The sequence below is a fragment of the Microcaecilia unicolor genome, chromosome 1 (genome assembly GCF_901765095.1).
Source record: "Microcaecilia unicolor chromosome 1, aMicUni1.1, whole genome shotgun sequence".
NCBI classification, from domain to species: domain Eukaryota; kingdom Metazoa; phylum Chordata; class Amphibia; order Gymnophiona; family Siphonopidae; genus Microcaecilia; species Microcaecilia unicolor.
The window spans coordinates 61,453,474-61,472,828 of record NC_044031.1 but is presented as its reverse complement, the minus strand read 5'-3'; the positions used below and the strand labels follow the sequence as shown (position 1 = coordinate 61,472,828).

The 19,355-nt window shown below is 41.6% G+C and overlaps 1 protein-coding gene across 4 annotated transcripts in view; it reads right to left on the bottom strand.

Annotated features, from left to right (window-relative positions):
• The window catches only part of CRHR2 (corticotropin releasing hormone receptor 2), a 452,797-nt gene that overhangs the window by 153,721 nt on the left and 279,721 nt on the right, over positions 1 to 19,355 (bottom strand). For all 4 annotated transcript variants that reach the window (XM_030197833.1, XM_030197850.1, XM_030197841.1 and 1 more), the window contains one exon: positions 3,230 to 3,315. In XM_030197833.1, the coding sequence (XP_030053693.1) occupies positions 3,230 to 3,315 (86 nt within the window). The remainder of the gene's footprint in view (positions 1 to 3,229; positions 3,316 to 19,355) is intronic.

Genomic DNA, 19,355 nt, shown 5'->3' with positions numbered 1-19,355 from the left:
CACATTTTTCTGTCCAATATCAGACTTCAATGACCTGGAGTGATTGGGTCATTTGCCTTCTTGTTTTTTGTGATTGGGTCATTGAAATCTTTCTATGATCTTGTGTGTTTGGGATGGAATTCTTTATTATCACATTAATGGAGTTCCTTTCTTGTATTTCATTGATATTATATGTATAAACCGACGTGACCTCTCTTTTTCCTAACAAATTCTTTTCATAAATATAAACATCATCTGCCTGATACAGTATTCAGCGTTATTTAACCAGCCATGAATGGCTCCTGGACAGTTGAATAGCCTTAAGCTGGCTAAGGACCAATATTCAGTGTGAGACAGCCAGCTATCTGGACTGAATATTCGTGCTTAACAGCATAACGCCAGGGAAGCAGGTCAGCCTGCCATGAGTGGGAAAAAGCGCGGGGTACAAATAAAAAAAATAAATAAAAAAAATTTAAAGAAGGAAACTTTCTATGGAATATCTGTTTACTCTTATGTTTATCATCCTTGTTTAGATATAAAGGTGAAGATCTAGAATGTTTTTAAGCTTTAACTAGGCTCACATTTGAAATGTTTTCTACTATGCCCAGTTTATTACAGAAATATTTTTTCTTAACTGTTACTTGCAAACAAAAATGGATCACTGGCAAGCTGCTCCTTTGCAAAGTATATATCCTAAAATCCCTTTTTTAAAAATTTAGAAATGAAACTATAGGGATTACAATTAGACACATTCTCTTTAACAGGGGCATTTTACTAAATCCAGCTAAGTGGTTAGCACAGGTGTTAGCATACAGTCGCTGTTAGCATGGACCTGCACCTACATTTATCGCGTATTATAATTAGCCAGCAAGGAAAACATTCCACACTATTTAGCATGGTTTAGGGTAAGATCTGGGCAGCTTATGAGCAGAGAAAGGGCATGGCCAGTTGTGATAGCATGCAATACAGGACTGCACACTGTCACTGCTGCCAATGACGTGGGTGCCTTTAGCAACTGTCCATACCATAATATGAAAACACACCCACACATACATTGTGGCCACTGATCAAGAAGGTAATAAGACAAAGTAGAGGAGACAACAAGAGTAACAGAGCTCTCTGGGTGTATATGTGAAAAAATCCCACACAGGTAATTGTCCAGAAGAAAACCTTAACATTAACATTCGCACACCATCCAGTCATCTTACAATCTATTAATTTATAAATAATAATAATGCCACAACTCATCATTGGAATTAAATTTTGGCCGCAGCTTTATTAGCCATATATAAATATATAACTCAATTCTATAACTTAACCTTTACCCAATGCATTAAATTCTTCCATACCAATGTTAGCATTTCCAGAGCAGTTTAACAGTTCAGAGCCATTTGGTAATGAAACTGGCTCTCTGACTTGTCCAAAATTACCCCCTTTATTCTATGTGACTCACGGTGCCGTCAAGCCACATCTCACTCGTGGCGGTTCCGCCCACAAGTTACTTTTTCCATCAATATATCTTTTAACCAATATCCATTTAACGGCATCTGGTGCCTTCTTATCCCCACATATCTGGCTGACTCAAAAGCTACTACTGACCTCCCATTCCCCACCCAAACTCACATACCCACCATAACCATCCCACCAAAATCATTATACAATAAACCCACAACATGTCACCAACTATCCATTGTGATTAAAGACAAATCACACAACACAGGGCAGGGTGGAAAGGGCACAAAATTCTAACCCCTTATCCATCCTCACCCGCTCCTGCCACCCAAATAATTTTAAACTGCCAAAAACCCTTCTTTTTACCCACAACCATTCCTATGACAACCACCAATCCTCACCTCCCCTTATCATCCAATCACCCTTCCTATCCTGTTACTACCTACATTAACCCTCTCAACTCCTTCTTTCATACCATTCTATCTTTTCCCTACCCTCACCTCTATTAACTATTTATCTCCCTTTCTTCTGGCTCAGTCAGTGTTATTGCCCCACCAGTGGGGTCTCCTTATTTGCACCAGTACGGACCCAACATCGTGTTTCGGCGGGGCAAACCCACCTGCCTCAAGGATTGCAGAAACACTAATGGATGTTGGAAATCAGTACAGTCAAATAACCTGGAGTGAGTACCACATATAAATGTAGACAGATGCTGCTCTCAGGGAATGGTAAGACAAAATGGTGCTGAAAAAGTCACAATGTGTCATGCTGTTAGTTTCTCCTCCCCTATTTGCTTCTTTTATGCTTGCCTAAGCTTTTAACTTTGTACTCTTATTTAATTCTCTGTAAGCCACATTGCGCCTGCATGAGTGGGAAAATGTGGGATATAAGTAACCCATAAATAAATAAATACGTTTCAACAAGACACCACATCAAAAGCAAACAGAAAACACACCCACACATACATTGGCCACAATGTATGTGTGGGTGTGTTTTCATATTATGGTATGCCTTTGTGTGAATGTGGTAAAGGCGGTTAGCTTAGCTGGGTTCAAAAAAGGTTTGGACGGCTTCCTAAACAAAAAGTCTATAGACCGTTATTAAAATGACTTGGGGAAAATCCACTACTTATTTCTGGGATAAGCAGCATAAAATGTATTGAACTTTTGGGGGATCTTGCCAGGTATTTGTGACCTGGATTGGCCACTGTTGGAAATAGGAAGCTGAGCTTGACGGACCTTCGGTCTGTCCCAGTGTGGCAATACTTATGTACTTATGTGTTCCCGTAGATGTGTTTTCATGTTCTCCTTTCTACGTTTTTTTTTGCTTCCGTGATCAAGAAGCCAACCACCCCCCCCCCCCAATCCAGTCCCTCCATCAAGAAGTTTCTACCTCTCTGATCCCATGCCCGATGTGGAAAATGCAGGGTAAATGCTTGCCATGACCCCAAACGTTTACTGCACTGTCTACTACTACTACTTAACATTTCTAGAGCGCTACTAGGGTTATGCAGCGCTGTACAGAAGGACAGTCCTTGCTCAATGGAGCTGTCATCGCACTTACCACACCTTGAGCTCTGCCCTAAGGCAAAATAAATGCAAACACTTACCATACCATTAAACACGTTTTATGTACTAAATAGGAAACAATTACTTGGGGGTGATAAATGTATGATCAGGCATATTTGTTTACTAAACATAATTGGGAAGGAAGGCTTTGTTTTGTTACCCACAAGCAGATCATTCTTTCTTTCTTTAGCAATAACAATAACAATGATACAGATTTAAAAGATAGAGACCTTGCTATCCAATATAGGCACACAGTGGGAATAGTTCATCCTGGAGGCCCATGTACCGTTCTCCAAACACTCTCTGTAGACATTCCCTGTGGAAAACACAATGGAAAACTGTTTACTGGACAATGAAACAAAGGATTGGTTAGTACTTTAATACTATATCTTAGAGAATTTTAAAAAAGCAACAGTAGAAAAACAAGGGTATAAACTAAAACCTATTCGAGCAGATGGTTCATATACACAATATCAGCTTTCATAAATGGGCATCTTTTGTGGAAAGCCAATGGTCCTGTCTGATATGTGCCTAGCAATTCTATCATTCTTATTTTCAATGTTATACTCTTCTTGTTCTACTAATGGATGCATGAAGAGAAGAACTGCAATACTGGGTCAGACCAAGGGGCCCATCTAGCCCAGTGTTCAGTTTCTAACAGTGGCCAAACCAGGTCACAAGTACCTGGCAGAGTCATAAAAACTAGCAAGTTTGCATGCTGCTTACCTCCAGGGATAAGCAGTGGCTTTCCTTGGGTCTACCTTGATAACGGGCTATGAACGTTACCACCATTAATTTGTCCAAAACCTCTATAAATACAACTGCTTTTACCACATCCTCTGGCAACAAGTTCCAGGGCTTTATTATGTATTGAGAGAAAACAATATTTCCTTCTAATTATTTTAAATGTATTAGGGCACTGTCTACTAAGGCACGTTAGCGTTTTTAACACACCTACAATTAGTGCATGCACTAACCGTGTAGGCGCCTATAGGGATATTGTAGGAGCGTCCATTACTTCCCTCACCCGTAACTGTCTTGTTTGTCTGTATTACTTAGATTGTAAGCTCTTTTGAGCAGGGACTGCCTCTTTGTATCAGGTGTTTAGCGCTGCGTGCGTCTGGTAGCGCTATACAAATGCTAATAATAATAATAATAAAGATGCTAATGCACGTGGCTTAGTAAACAGGGCCCTTACTTCATGTTGCATCCCCCAGTCTTTGTAGTTTTTGAAAGTGTAAACAAGCAATTCATTTACTCTTTCCACTCCACTCATATCTTCCCTCAGCTGTCTCTTCTCGAAGCTGAAGAGCATTAAATTCTTTAGCTTTTATTCACACGATAGTCATTCCATCTAATTAATCTTTTTGGTCCCCCTTCACTGTACCTTTTCTAGTTCTACTACATTTTTTTTGAAATGTTCTGACCAGAACTGAAAACAACCACAAAAGTGCAGAAACAGGATCCATCTACTCCACTCTGTTATGTGCATTAATGTACTCATATTTATATTTTTTAAAGTGTAGACTCCTGAGGCAGGCGCTTCTCGCCGAAACACGGTGCAGTGTCGAGTCTTATTTTCTACTATTAAAGGGCATTTTTACTACTTATTCTTCGTCTCCTTGGTTTTTTTTTTTAAGCGTCCTGTTGATCACGCTACTCCTCTGTTTCTGAGCTGAACTGCACACAATCCCTCAGATTCTATATACGGCGCAGAAAAGATTGGTGCCTGTATTTAGGCACAGATCCCAAGTTGCGAGCGTGTCTAAATTAGTTAATGAGCTACAATGAATCAATAACAACTCTTAATTGGCACTACTCTGGATTTGCATATGCATCTTCCTGTGCGTTATTCTATAACACCCTGCGCCGGAATCCTGTAGTGCGCAACTGAAAAGGAGGAGTGGCAAGGAGAGGGGCATGGGTATTCCAAAATGTTTTGGCAAAGGTTTTGTAGATTAGAGCTATTTACATGTGGAAATGGTATGACAGAAGTGTTCAACCTACGAGGGCCGCAATCCAATGGTTTTCAGGATTTCTCCCCAAAAATTTGCATGAGATCTATTTGCATACACTGTCTTCATTGTTTGCAAATAGATCTCATACATATTTATTCACTGTGGGAATCCTGAAAACGACCTGATGAGGGCTGAGGTTGGACACCCCTGTGCTATGAGTTCCATACCGACATTTACACCAGCTTTCAGCTGGCGCTCAACTTTAGGTTCGGGAATTGGCTCTAAGCACAAAAGCACACTCATCTTGCAGTATCTTTTATAGAAAGGGCTTAGCGCTGATTGTTTCAGTACCGATTTTTGAGCACCATTTACTGAATCTAGCCCAATATGTAAGGTTCAGTTGCACCATGGAGAGATAGAGGCAATATGGTATTCTTTTATTCTCTAGTCATTTCCTAATAATTCTTAACATTCTGTTGGCTTTATTGGATGAATATGGAACAGAAGATTTCAACATTCTGTCCAAGATGACACCTAACTCTTTTCCCCAGATGTGACTCTAGTGGAATCTAACAACATCTGTTCATTCTGGCCAGGTGGATTGTAGAATATCCCCACCAATATCATCCTCTTTCCACATGGAATTTCTATCCATAATACATTCCACAATGTATTAAGTTTCAGTAAAGTTCTTGTTCTCATTGACTCTGACCCTTTTCAACATATAGCAAACTCTATTATTCATTATGCATACCTATAACCTATTTTGCATGCATTTACAGCTCATTATTAACTTATGTTGTGCAGAAAAGACCTGTGAACTAAGGGCCAAATAATGCATAAATTTGCTATTTAACTTGTGTAATCTGGGAAAAATATGTGTTATTTCCTTAACAGTCATTAGTAATTACCCCTCATATGTTTTACACTGAAAGGATCATGGTTTGAATAGCATATCAGTGATGCAAGTACTGGAGGGTGGTATTTAGGTGTCTTTATAACTGTATGATAGAAAATTCTAATTTTCATTTTTCTAGACAATAGATATTCTTAAAATAAACTAATAAAAAGAAATGGGCAAAGAGACAGTGTAAGATGTGAAGGGCAATTTTATAATCTGGGTGCTTACATTAATGTCCACGTTATGCACACAAATGTACAAAATAATGTAATTTGCACACGCATGTACATAAGTACATAAGTAATGCCACACTGGGAAAAGACCAAGGGTCCATCAGTATCAATAACTGGCCTATGTGCTATTCTATAAACATCATCTTAGCTTACATAGTGGGTATTTGCAAGGGAGGCACAAACAGGGGATGCCCATCAGTAGGAGAAAGGCATGTCTCCCACTTACACGGGTAACTCACAGACTACTGTATGTCAAGCATGCCCCTGCCGCATCAAGTAGCCCTTTTACTAAGCAGCGGTAAGCGCACTGCTGGCTTACCTCGCATTAATCCGGAGCTACTGCCAGCCCAACATAGGCTCTGGTGGTAGTTCCACCCCCAGTGTGCGACATTTCCAGCACTAACGGAAATATTCAAAAAAATATTTCTGCAGGGGGTTACCCAGTGTTAATCAGGCAGCACTGCATGCTACCCGGTTACCGAAGGGTTAGCGTGAGAGCGCTTACTGCCACCTCAATGGCACACATACATGGCCACGCAGTAAGAGCAATCTTACCGCATGGCCTTGTCTTTTTTCAGCCTTTAAAGGGCCTCGGCATATAGCAAAAACAGCCCCCACTGCTAGTGCAGGGCCCCTTTTACCGTAGTTTAGTAAAAGGGGCCCCAAGGCACTGACATGTTGGACATGCTGCTACCAGGCTACGCATGAATTCTGTACTGGAACCTGGGTTCCATTACAGAACAGGGCTCTTGCTGTGCGGCCTCAGGGTGCCAAAATGGAGGCACCCCATTCTAGAACCGTCTCCAACACTAATGATCTTGGATTCAATTTTAAAACTATGCTACCATGGCCTTGTTGGAAATCTTGGACCAATGGAGGGAAAATGAAACCTAAAGTAAACAGAAGACTGGAAATTAGTTAGAAATGTGCCATATAGGTGTTTCTCATAACATTTATAATCTAGCGGAACAATGAGAGAGATCCAGCCCCAACTCAGGAAGAAATGCTGGGGGTGTGATGATGACAGAACTTCAGGAGATCAGACCTAAAAAGATGTATAGACTTGGCTCTGAATTTTGTCTCACTAGAAGTCAGTCTTTACACAAATTCCATCATTTTCTTAATATAATTAAATTCCTGAATTTTCATAGGCTGGAACTGTATCTTTCTACAAGCTTCACTGCACTCCTGTGAATTAGCTGAATAAAAAACAACAGGGTACTTTTAACCTAATGGCTACATTTTGCTTTTATTGCAAAACAAGTTAGCAATTTAGCAATCTGATAGTACAGTTCATGCAACATAATTTATTTATCTATTTGTTACATTTGTATTCCACATTTTCCCAACTATTGGCTCAATGTGGCTTACATAGTACCATAAAGGCATTCGCCAAGTCCAGTAGAGAAACAAATACATGGTGATGTTGTGGTCGATTAAGGTTCAGGCACAATGGGGATCGAAGAGAGGAGAGGTTATATAGAGGGGCATAATTGAACGAAAACGCCTATCTCCATGGGCGTTTATCTCCGAGAACGGGTCAGTGAAGGGGCGGACCGAACCGTATTTTCGAAAAAAATAGACGCCCATGTTTTATTCAACAATGTGTGAGCTGGGCGTTTTTGTTTTTCAGCGATAATAGAAAATGAAAGCGCCCAGCTCAAAAACGAATAAATCCAAGACATTTATTCGTGGGAGGGGCCAGGATTCGTAGTGCACTGGTCCCCCTCACATGCCAGGACATCAACCGGGCACCCTAGGGGGCACTTTTACAAAAACAAAAAAAAAGGTCAAAGAGCTCCCAGGTGCATAGCACCCTTCCCTTGTGTGTTGAGCCCCCCAAATCCCCCTCAAAACCCACTGCCCACAAGTCTACACCATTACTATAGCCCTAAGGGGTGAAGGGGGGCACCTACATGTGGGTACAGTGGGTTTGGGGGGGTTGGACGACTAATAAGCATTAAGCAGCACAATTGTAACAGGTAGGGGGGGATGGGCCTGGGTCCACCTGCCTGAAGTCCACTGCACCCCCTAACAACTCCTCCAGTGACCTGCATACTGCTGCCAGGGAGCTGGGTATGACATTTGAGGGTGAAAATAAAAATGTGTGAAACATCATTTTTTTGTGGTGGGAGGGGGTTAGGTACCACTGGGGGAGTCAGGGGAGGTCATCCCCGATTCCCTCCAGTGGTCATCTGGTCATTTAGGGCACTTTTTGGGGCCTTATTCGTGAAAAAACAGGGTCCAGGAAAAGTGTCCTAAATTCTAGCTAAAAACGCATACTTTCTTCCCATTATCGCTGAAATGCGCCCATCTTTGTTCGGCAGATAACCACGCCCCAGTTCTGCCTTCGCCACACCTCTGACACGCCCCCATAAACTTTGTCCGCATCCGCGACGGAGTGCAGTTGAAAACGCCCAAAAATCGGCTTTCGATTATACCGCTTTATTCGTTTTTGTGAGATAAACGTCCATCTCCCGATTTAGGTCGGAACTTGGGCGTTTTTCTCGTTCGATTATAAGCTGGATAGTGTCCATTACGAGCTTTGGTTTTGTTGTGTTGCAGAGTGTAGGCATTTATGTTGGGTAGGTAGGGTATGCCTTTTTGAATAGGTTGGTTTTTAGTGATTTCCTGAAGTTTATATGGTTGTAGGTTGTTTTCACGGCTTTTGGCAGTGAGTTCCATAGTTATGCGCTTATATAGGAGAAGCTGGATCCGTAGGTTGCTTTGTATTTGAGTCCTTTGCAGTTTGGGTAGTGGAGATTTAGGTATGTTCGTGATGATCTGGTTGTGTTTCTGTTTGGTAGACCTATCAGGTCTGTCATGTAGCCTGGGACTTTGCCGTAGATAATTTTGTGGACCAGGGTGCAGATTTTGAAGGTAATACATTCTTTGATTGGGAGCCAATGCAGTTTTTCTCGGACGGGTTTGGCACTTTTGAATCGTGTTTTACCAAATATCAGCCTGGCTGCTGTGTTTTGAGTGGTCTGGAGTTTTTTTGTGAGTAGTTCTTTACATCCCGCATAGATTCCGTTGCAATAGTCTGCATGGCTTAGTACCATTGATTGTATTAGGTCACGGAATATTTCCCTCGGGAAGAAAGGTTTTACACGTTTAAGTTTCCACATTGAGTGGAACATTTTCTTTGTTGTGGAGTTCACTTGGCTCTCAAGTGTAAGGTTGCGGTCGATTGTAACGCCGAGTACTTTTAGGCTATCTGAGATAGGGAGGGTGTGGTCTGGGGTGTTTATGGTTGTGGGTTTGCACGTATTGTGTTGAGATGAGTGGATGAGACAGTGTGTTTTGTCAGTGTTCAGTTTCAGTTGAAATGAGTTTGCCCATGAATCCATAGTGTTCAGACCGAGCTTGATTTCATTGGTGATTTCTGTCAGATCATGTCTGAAGGGAATGTATATTGTGACATCGTCTCCATAGATGAATGGGTTGAGACCTTGATTGGATAAGGACTTAGCTAACTGGATCATCATTATGTTGAAAAGTATTGGTGATAGTGGTGATCCTTGAGGTACCTCGCAGTCTGCTTTCCACGGTGGTGGTATGTTTGAATTTGATTTCACTTCATATGTTCTGGTGCTTAGAAAACCCTTGATTCGGCTGAGCATATTTCCACCAATCCCGATGTAGTCTAGGAGTCTTAGTAGTATATTGTGGTTTTCCATATCGAATGCGCTCGACATGTCGAATTGGAGGAGAAGTATGCTTTTACCTGTAGCTATTTCCTGCTTAATTAAGAGAACAGAGAAGCAGGACACATTGGGGGTAACTCCGCAGTAATGGATTCCCATTGCAAATGGCCATTCGGGTGACTGTTCTTAAAATAATCATACAAATATTAAGGAGGTTTATGACAATGCTGTAAGGTGTTAGGCTTGAGAAAGCCCCTACAATTAAACTACATCATGTAAAATAAAACTGCTTGGCCCTGCTTTACAATCCAATGACTCTAAAAAGCTCACAGGACTCTTATTCAGTGCTCTGAAGTCTCATAAACGGAGATCAGCACTGTGTGTGTGGCATCCTGGCTCAGATTATCATCTGAGGTATTTGTCTCTTATTATGTTTGTTTGGAAGTGTTCACATGCCTCCTTGACGTGCAATGATTAAAACAGACATCAAGTCCAGTAACATGGTGATTCTATTAAGGGCCAGTGTTGGAGGGGGGGGGGGACAAACAGGGCCCCACAACTCCAGGGGGCTCCCGCGGTCTACCACCTCTTCTCATTTTTGCTACCCCATTCCGAGGTCTCCCTCTGTTCTCCTCACCTTCCCTGTTTTCCTAACATCACATTTTGTTGATGTGGGGGGGGGGGGGGGGTCAGAGGATCAGTAGGACGGCAGCAATTCTTATACACTGCCTGCATCTGTCCCAGCATTGTTTCTCTGCCGCGTTCCTCCCCCTTCTGATGTAACTTCCTGTGTCAGCCTGGGAGGAACGCATCGCAGCAGAGAAACAGCGCCAGGACAGATGCAGGCAGTGACAAGGGAGGGCATGGAGCAGGGCAGATGTCAGGCTTTTCTCTGTCAAAAAAGATAGCAACCCTACCTGCTGAGGTCTCTCTACTCTTTGGCTTGCTATAGCTGATTTAGGGAAAATTTTGCTGCCTGTAAATGCTTTATGATTTTTGTCTTTAGTGAAATATGTCTTTTTGGAAAACTATGCCGTTGTCATCTTTTTGTAGCTACTAGGGGATCTCCTGTGTTGCCTCTGCATATCCGTGGGTTACAGTTGTGGGAGTATTTTAAAGTACTTTGCCACATTCCTGGATCTTTTCTTAATTAACATTTTTCCTTTATTCTCTTCTATGTTATGAGAACTGGAACGCCCAATTATAGTGGACCTGAACTCTCTGCCTCGCCTCACCCTATGCTTGGAATAAACTCCCTGAGCCCATACGCCAAGCTCCCTCCCTGCCTATCTTCAAATCCTTACTCAAAGCCCACCTCTTCAATGTCGCTTTCGGCACCTAACCATTGTACCTCTATCCAGGAAATCTAGACTGCCTCAATCTTGATTGACTGCACTTTTTGTCCTTTAGATTGTAAGCTCCTTTGAGCAGGGACTGTCCTTCTTTGTTAATTGTACAGCGCTGCATAACCCTAGTAGCGCTTTAGAAATGTTAAGTAGTAGTAGTAGTTATTTTCATTGCTTTATACACCGCTTTGGGCAAATCTCTTCATAAAGGTGGTTTATAATCCCAAAATATAATTAAATAAATACATCTGTGCATCCCTCTAACAGGTGTCTCGATATACTAGGGCATGTTGTAGCATTTGCATTGCCTGCTTTTTGTAGGCTGGCTTGTCGATGTTTTGGTCCTGGGTGTTAATGTTGGTTTGGTAGGGCAGGTTTGCTACATATGTGCTGAAAGGGTTTATTCCAGGGTTTTATGTTCCTTTTTAGAGCATTTATTTATTTATTGGGATTTATTAACTGCCTTTATGAAGAGATTCACCCAAGGCAATGCACAGCAGATACAGTTTAACATAAAACTTACAATTTTGTTAACAGCATAACAATAGTAAAATAACCAAGAATAAACATAAAAACAATAAATGAGGTAAACTTGAAAACAGTAAACATATTAGCCCTCTCCTCAAATCACTTCATTGGCTCCCTATCCAGTTCTGAATACAGTTCAAACTCCTCTTATTGACTTACAAGTGCATTCACTCTGCAGCTCCTCAGTACCTCCCCACTCTTATCTGTCCATACACTCTTCTCCAGGAACTCCGTTCATTGGGTAAATCTCTCTTATCTGTACCCTTGTCCTCCACTGTAAACTCCAGACTCCGTTCCTTTTATCTTGCTGCACCAGATGTCTGGAATGGACTTCCTCAGCCAGTACATCGAGCTCCACCTCGGGCCATCTTCAAATCCAGACTAAAAGCCCACCTTTTTGATGCTGCTTTTAACTCCTAACCCCTTTTCACTTGTTCAGTACCTATGTCTGTTTTATCATTCCCACCTTAGTAATTCCCTTATCCCTTATTTGTCCTGTTTGTCTGTCCTGATTAGACTGTAAGCTCTGTTGAGCAGGGACTGTCTCTTCATGTTCAAGTGTACAGTGCTGCGTATATCTAGTAGCGCTATAGAAATGATAAGTAGTAGTACTAAAGTCTTTGACACTGTTCCTCACAGGGAGCTCATATATAAATTAAGTGACTTGCGGAGGGGACCCAAGGTAGCAAACTGGATCAGAAATTGGTTGTCTGATAGGTGGCAGAGGAAGGTGGTAACTGGAACTCACTCAGAGGAAAGAAAGATGAGAACTGGAGTGCCTCAGCGATTGGTACTGGGGCTAATTCTATTCAATATATTTGTGAGCAACATTTCCAGTGGGTTAAAAGGAAAAGTTTGCTTGTTGTAGAAGTAGACACTGAGAAATGATCTACAAAATTTAGAAGGATGGTATAAAGTTTGGTAGTTAAAATTTAATCAAAGAACTGCAGAGTAATGCACTTGTAGTGTAGAAGTCCAACGGAGCTGTATGTGTTAGGGGGTGAAAGACAGATATGCGCAGAGTAAGAGCTGCTCCTGCCCCCTGGGCTGCCAGCATTAAATTAGTACTGGTTGATGTCTACTGGTAGTCTCCTCATCTAGAAGCTGGACCCCTTAGTGGCAGTATTGTGAGACTATCACTGGGGGGGTCAACTGGTGCCATTTTGATGCCAGCAGCCTAGATGGCAGGAGCTCCTGTGCCCACTCTTCCCACTAGACACTAGAGATAGTTCTGGAAAGCACCAGCGGGAGGGTCTTATTTAAGAAGGGGGGGGGGAATTCGGGGCGATTTATTTTGTTCCATGTACCAACGTCTTTAAATAGCTGCCCAGGAGCATCAGGCCACACATGCTCCAGGGAGAAAAGTGATGCAGCTTTACAGCCTAAATGTGGGTTGTGTTATTCATTTACTGTGACAATCACTAACCTGCAGTACATGATTAGCTTGTAGCGCACCCTGTAACTGAGATCAGTTCCAATACATAACATTTCACCTCTAATCCAACCCTCACTTATTTATCCCATTGCCATTGTCTTAGCCATCTTGTCTGTTTATATGTCCAAACTGCACTTGTCCCCTCTGAGGTCCATTAAGATGTTTCATTTAAGATTTTTCATCGTGTTGTGCAGACATTATGAGCATGTTATCTGAATTTGCCTTTTAAAGTAAGAGAAGACTCCGCAGAATGGAAGATGGGAGAAGGAGCAGTGACAACTAAGGAGAAAAATGATGAGTGACTCCAGTGTCTACCAGATTATTTAACTTTATTAAACGTCCCAAGATAACACAAGAGGTTTTAAGGAGTTTTTACTGGCCCAACACAGCCGTGTTTCAGTGTAAAATATCTGCCTCAGGGGTCCACGACAGTAATGCGCCTAATACAATCTGAGAGGTAGAATTCTTGAACATACTGAAAACTCTGCTTTTGCCAATTAAAATACCATGAAAAAGATGGCTCCAGGTGAATGATGGATGTCCTTTTGGCGGTGTTTTAGTTGACAAAGACAGAGTTTTCAGGATATTCAAGGATTTCCACTACTCAGATTGTGTTAGGCACATTACAGTTGTGGATCCTAATGTGGGCATTTCATACTGAATGTCACGCCATTATGAAAGCTTCGAGTTTTCTTGTGTTATCTTGGGATGTTTAATAAAGTTTGTTAATCGGGTAGACTCTTGAATCACACATCGTTTCTCTCCTAGGCTGCCAGCGCTCCTTCCCTTGTCACCTTTTAATCTGTTTCATTTGTATTTTCTGCTGACATTATAAGTATTATATCTACGTTAAATGAATGTTTTCTCATGATTCCTATTGTGGTGTTTCATTTGTATTCTGCTGACATTTATCATACTTCAATTATATGAATATTCTCCTGTGCTGTTTTAATGTATACATTGACACTGTATCTTAACTAGGATTTAATTTCCCTATTTCCAAGTTTACCTCTAAATTTATTGCACTCTCAGTTGCTCATTTTACTATTGTTATGTTGTTAATACAATGTAAGTTGCTTATATTAATCTATATTTGTTGTATACTTCCCTAATGAATCACTTCATAACGATGTGTCTTTGTCAATAAACAAAGACATATATAAATAAGGAGAAATTAGGTCACCAGATAATTTTCTTTCCATTAGTCCTTCCCACTATTCCAGAACATGTGAGATAGTTGTGTCCATCAGCCAGCAGGTGGAGATAGAGAACTGAAACCTGACCTGAGACATCTCTCTCCTGGCAACCAGTTCAGCACCTCAGTATTTATGTACATAAGTAGTAAGGATAATACTCAAAAAAACACAACAACCTTAAACAAATCGCTAACCTAACACTAACCGAACTGGATATCTCTCATTTCTGGACAACTTGTAGAGAACAAGAGATATGCAGGAAGCACCATGCATGATGACAGTTATATGGCCCATTACTTCACACCGACTAAACATCTCAGAAACCTCGGATGGACCTCTAGAATAGAATGAAGGACAAATGGAAAGTAAATTATCAGGCAAGATCTAATTTCTCCTTCCATTATGTAGCTTCCCACTATTCCAGAACCTGTGGGATGTACAAAAATAATCCCTAGAGGGGTGGGATCCTGATACCGCCACCCTGAGGACTGAAACCCAATAACTGGCTTCCAAGTTCACTGCAATGTCCACCCTGTAGTTCTTAGCAAAGGTATGCAACGTCAACCATGTCACAGCCTTGAAAATATCCACTGGAATCAGTAAAGTAGTCTCAGACCAGGATGCCACTATATGCCTCAAAGAAAGGCCCCGGAAGGCCTGAGGAGCCTGCTTTCCACAAGCAAATAAACTGATGCAATAGTCTACTTCAGCCATCTAGCAACTGTGGGCTTGGAAGGCACCAGAAATGTTTCACAGGCCTGTATCCAAAATTCTTACTCCTTTATTTTAGTTATCAAACGAATCAATTAACACTCAACAGTTACTGCATGTTTGTACTAAACCAACATAAGATGAATCCAAATATAGTTAGCTTATCTAAACTATACCATCTGGTAAGCATGCCTTGATTAATTTCAGCCCTCATATTTTAACCTCATAGTAATATATATGTAAACTGTTGTGAAAGCTCTCTTAAGGGTGTTATATCAAATCATAATAAGATTGAAACTTTAAATCCCCTTGTGGATCTTGTATGCTTGCTGTACCCAAAGCTAGATGACTATATCCACTGAGAATATTCCTAATTGTCACTCCACAAAAAAAGCAGTTGCCCTCCATCCCTTTCTGGGCCTGAGCATGTTACTTTAGCAACACAGTGAAGCCCTGATGGGCCCATAAGAGATTAGCACTTCAGCCTCAGTCATTGGCATATTCTGGGCCCCTTTTACCAAACTGCGGCAAAAGGGGGCCGGCGCTGACGTCAGCATGTCTTTTACATGCGCTAAGGCCTCCTTTTACTGCAGCTGGTAAAAAGGAAGTCTCGCTTTCCGACAGGAAATGTCCAGGCGGCAAGTAAAGCACTTGCCACACGGTCATTTCTGGGGGGGGGGGGGAGGAAGCCCTTACCGTCACCCATTGAGGTGGTGGTAAGGGCTCCCGCGTTAACCCGGAGGTGATTACTGCCAGGTACACTCCGGCACTACAAAAATAACTACATTTTTCTAGCGCTGGAAATGACGGCGCACTAGGGGTGTGAAGTACCGCCGGACTGCTGCGGTAGCCTGGCAGTACTTGCTGTACAGCGATCGGTAAGCCCACGTTGGGCTTACGGCTGCTTAGAAAAAGAAGCCCTCTGCTTTTACTTTCAAATATGTCAGAAAACTGAAGATTGTATTTGACTTTCAAAAAAAAAAATCTTTAGTTCTTGAATGCTTCTCATAAGTGGAGACCTCATCTCTGTAAGTGGCAGTCAAGAGACCTTTGTCTCCTTCCAGCACCGCTGGTCTGACAGTGTGGGTTGAAACACAGATATCAGTTGTCTTATTTTATAAAACTCTAGCCAGACTGAATGCTCCTTTGCGTCATTCTCATGGCATAATTCTGCAACACTAGAGAACATGGCCCAATTATTTCTTCTCAAATCCTACATGACTTACAAACAACTACTATTTAATGATGCAAAGTCCTTTTTGAATAAGATACAACAGGCTTATTCCCTAAAGCACAGTAACTGATGTGACCATTACTGAAGATTTCTGAATTTTTTTCAGTGAACTGCCCCACTGAAATTTATGGTGTTGACAGCAATTAATATGTGTAGTAACCCATGGATCATCCCATATGTACGTAAGTCTCTGTGGTGTACATATAGCACATATGTGATGCATATGTATTTCTGCAGGGACCAGTTGGCTAGTTACAATGAAATGTGCCGTCTGCCTCTAATGTACTGTTAACATATATTCTCTATTATTCATGATAAATACTAGCAGAAAACGCCAGACCTGGGATATCAGATTGCTAAGAAATCCCCCACCCCACCCCACCCCAATTCACAAAGAAACTCAAAACAGCCCAATACACAGCAGCCAGGTTGATATTTGGCAAAACACGATTCGAAAGTGCCAAACCCCTCTGAGAAAAACTGCATTTGCTCCCAATCAAAGAACGTATCACCTTCAAAATCTCCACCCTGGTCCACAAGAATATATACGGTGTGGTCCCAGGATACATGACAGACCTCATAGATCTACCAACCAGAAACAGAACCAGATCATCATGATCATACCTGAACCTCCACTACCCAAACTGCAAAGGACTCAAATACAAAACAACCCATGCATCCAACTTCTCCTATATAAGCACAGAACTATGGAACACACTGCCAAAAGCCGTGAAAACAATCTACGACCATCTAAACTTCAGGAAATCACTAAAAACCTATCTGTTCAATAAGGCATACCCTACCGACCCAACATAAATGCCTCAACTCAGCAACACAGCAAAACCAAAGATCGTATTGGACACTATATAACCTCCCCCCATCTTCAACCCCCAACATGCCTGAAACATACCTACCTTATCCGCCCTTAACATCACATTGTATCTGTTCTACCTCATTCGACCTTAACATCACACTGTATTTGTTCCTCTACCGGACTTGGCAAACGCCTTTACGGTACTATGTAAGCCACATTGAGCCTGCAAATAGGTGGGAAAATGTGGGATACAAATGTAACAAATAAATAAATAAATTTATTTGGAAAACAAACACATAGAGAAAAAACCAACGCTGATACTTATTTGAGTAGCAGCATCTGCTACCTGAATAAGTGACACCAACCAGGGCCATCCCTTGATTTTAAGTTGTACAATTCAGACAGTGTCACTGAAAATCATCACAGCCTACTCTGCATTATCCAGCTAGCACTGGAGTGCTATGGGACAGAGTAGAAGCTAAATGTATACGGGTAGTGGTCATCGCTGTCCTAATTTTATCTGGACAGTTATCTAGGTATCAGTTTAAAGGGTCCTTTTAGTAAGCTGCGTAGACAGCTAATAGTTCAGAGTTACTGCCCAGCTACCGCGTAGCCCATGTGGTAATTTCATTTTTGACACGCATCCATTACACCATTTTCTGGTGCACATCAAAAATCAGGTGATAACTCTGACTTGACACGCATAAGCGATTACTGCACGGTTAACACGAGAAACCAAACCGCTAAGTCAATGGCTGGCGGTAAGGTCTCAGACCCAAAATGAATGCGCGTCAATTTTTATTTTGCCGCACGTCCATTTTCGGCAAAACTTTTATAAAAGGCTTTTACAGGCACGCTGAAAAATGGATCTGTGTGCGCCCAAAACACGCGCCTACACTAGCGCAGCCCATTTTTCAGAGCACCTTAGTAAAAGGACCCCTGAATATCACTGTCACACTGATAACAGAAATGCTGCCAATTCAGCCTGAATATTCAGTGCTGCTCTCTGGTTTTTGGAGTGGCCAGAACTGAATATCCGGGAACATCCTTTAAATTCTGCAGCCGGCATTTAAACGAAACACTGACTGCAGCCGTTGAATATTGACCCAAAAAATCCTTGAGTATAAATTCACTCATATCACGTTCCCAAAAAGTAAATCTGGTACTCTTATGATAAAATTGTATTTCTGCTCTATGGGCTGAGAATGGGTATGAGAAGGAAAAACAGGTGGGCAGGATGAGAAGGAAAAAAAAATTACACTGTGGATGTGTTTCTCCTCCACTGTTAAGTCTTGACCCTGTGCCTTCCACCCAACCCAGCAAGCACCTGGAACAGTCTTCAGAACAAATACACCGTGCTCCCCTTTTTGTGACTGCTTTGAAAACCTGAACCTAATTTTTCTTGCACACAACCCACTTATCTCATCCACAGAATCCCTAATTCTATAATCTTGTGTGCACAATTTAAAGGGGGAAATTCTATTTATGATGTTGAACATTAAGCACTATTTCTTTGCCAAATTTTCAGCACAATAAAGCATGCTAATGGGTGCAAGGAGCTGAAACGAGGCAAAAATGGCAGATCCACAAAGAAATACATTTACATGCCCATTCGTAGAATATTGCATGTTTCCAGGCTGATCTACAAGGGGTGTGGCCATGGGAGGGGCATGGGCGGGCCAAGGACATTCCCTTAAAATGTATGCTGTGTTACAGAATTTGGGGAATCCACATCCTACTTGCATGCTGGGATTTACACCTGGTTTCAGCTGGTGGAACTACTTGTACCAAGGGAGTCACAGACCAAGAAAGGGATCTAGGTGTCGTCGTTGATGATATGTTGAAACCTTCTGCTCAGTGTGCTGCTGCGGCTAAGAAAGCAAATAGAATGTTAGGTATTATTAGGAAAGGAATGGAAAACAAAACAAAAGTGAGGATGTTATAATGCCTTTGTATTGCTCCATGGTGTGACCGCACCTTGAATATTGTGTTCAATTTTGGTCGCCACATCTCAAAAAAGATATAGTGGAATTAGAAAAGGTACAGAGAAGGGTGACGAAAATGATAAAGGGGATGGGAAGACTTCTCTATGAGGAAAGGCTAAAGTGGCTAGGGCTCTTCAGCTTGGAGATATGACAGAGGTCTATAAAATAATGAGTGGAGTTGAACGGATAGATGTGAAGCGTTTGTTTACGCTTTCCAAAAATACTAGGACTAGGGGGCATGCGATGACGCTACAATGTAGTAAATTTAAAACGAATTGGAGAAAATTTTTCTTCACTCAACGTGTAATTAAACTCTGGAATTTGTTGCTGGAGAATGTGGTAAAGGCGGTTAGCTTAGCGGAGTTTAA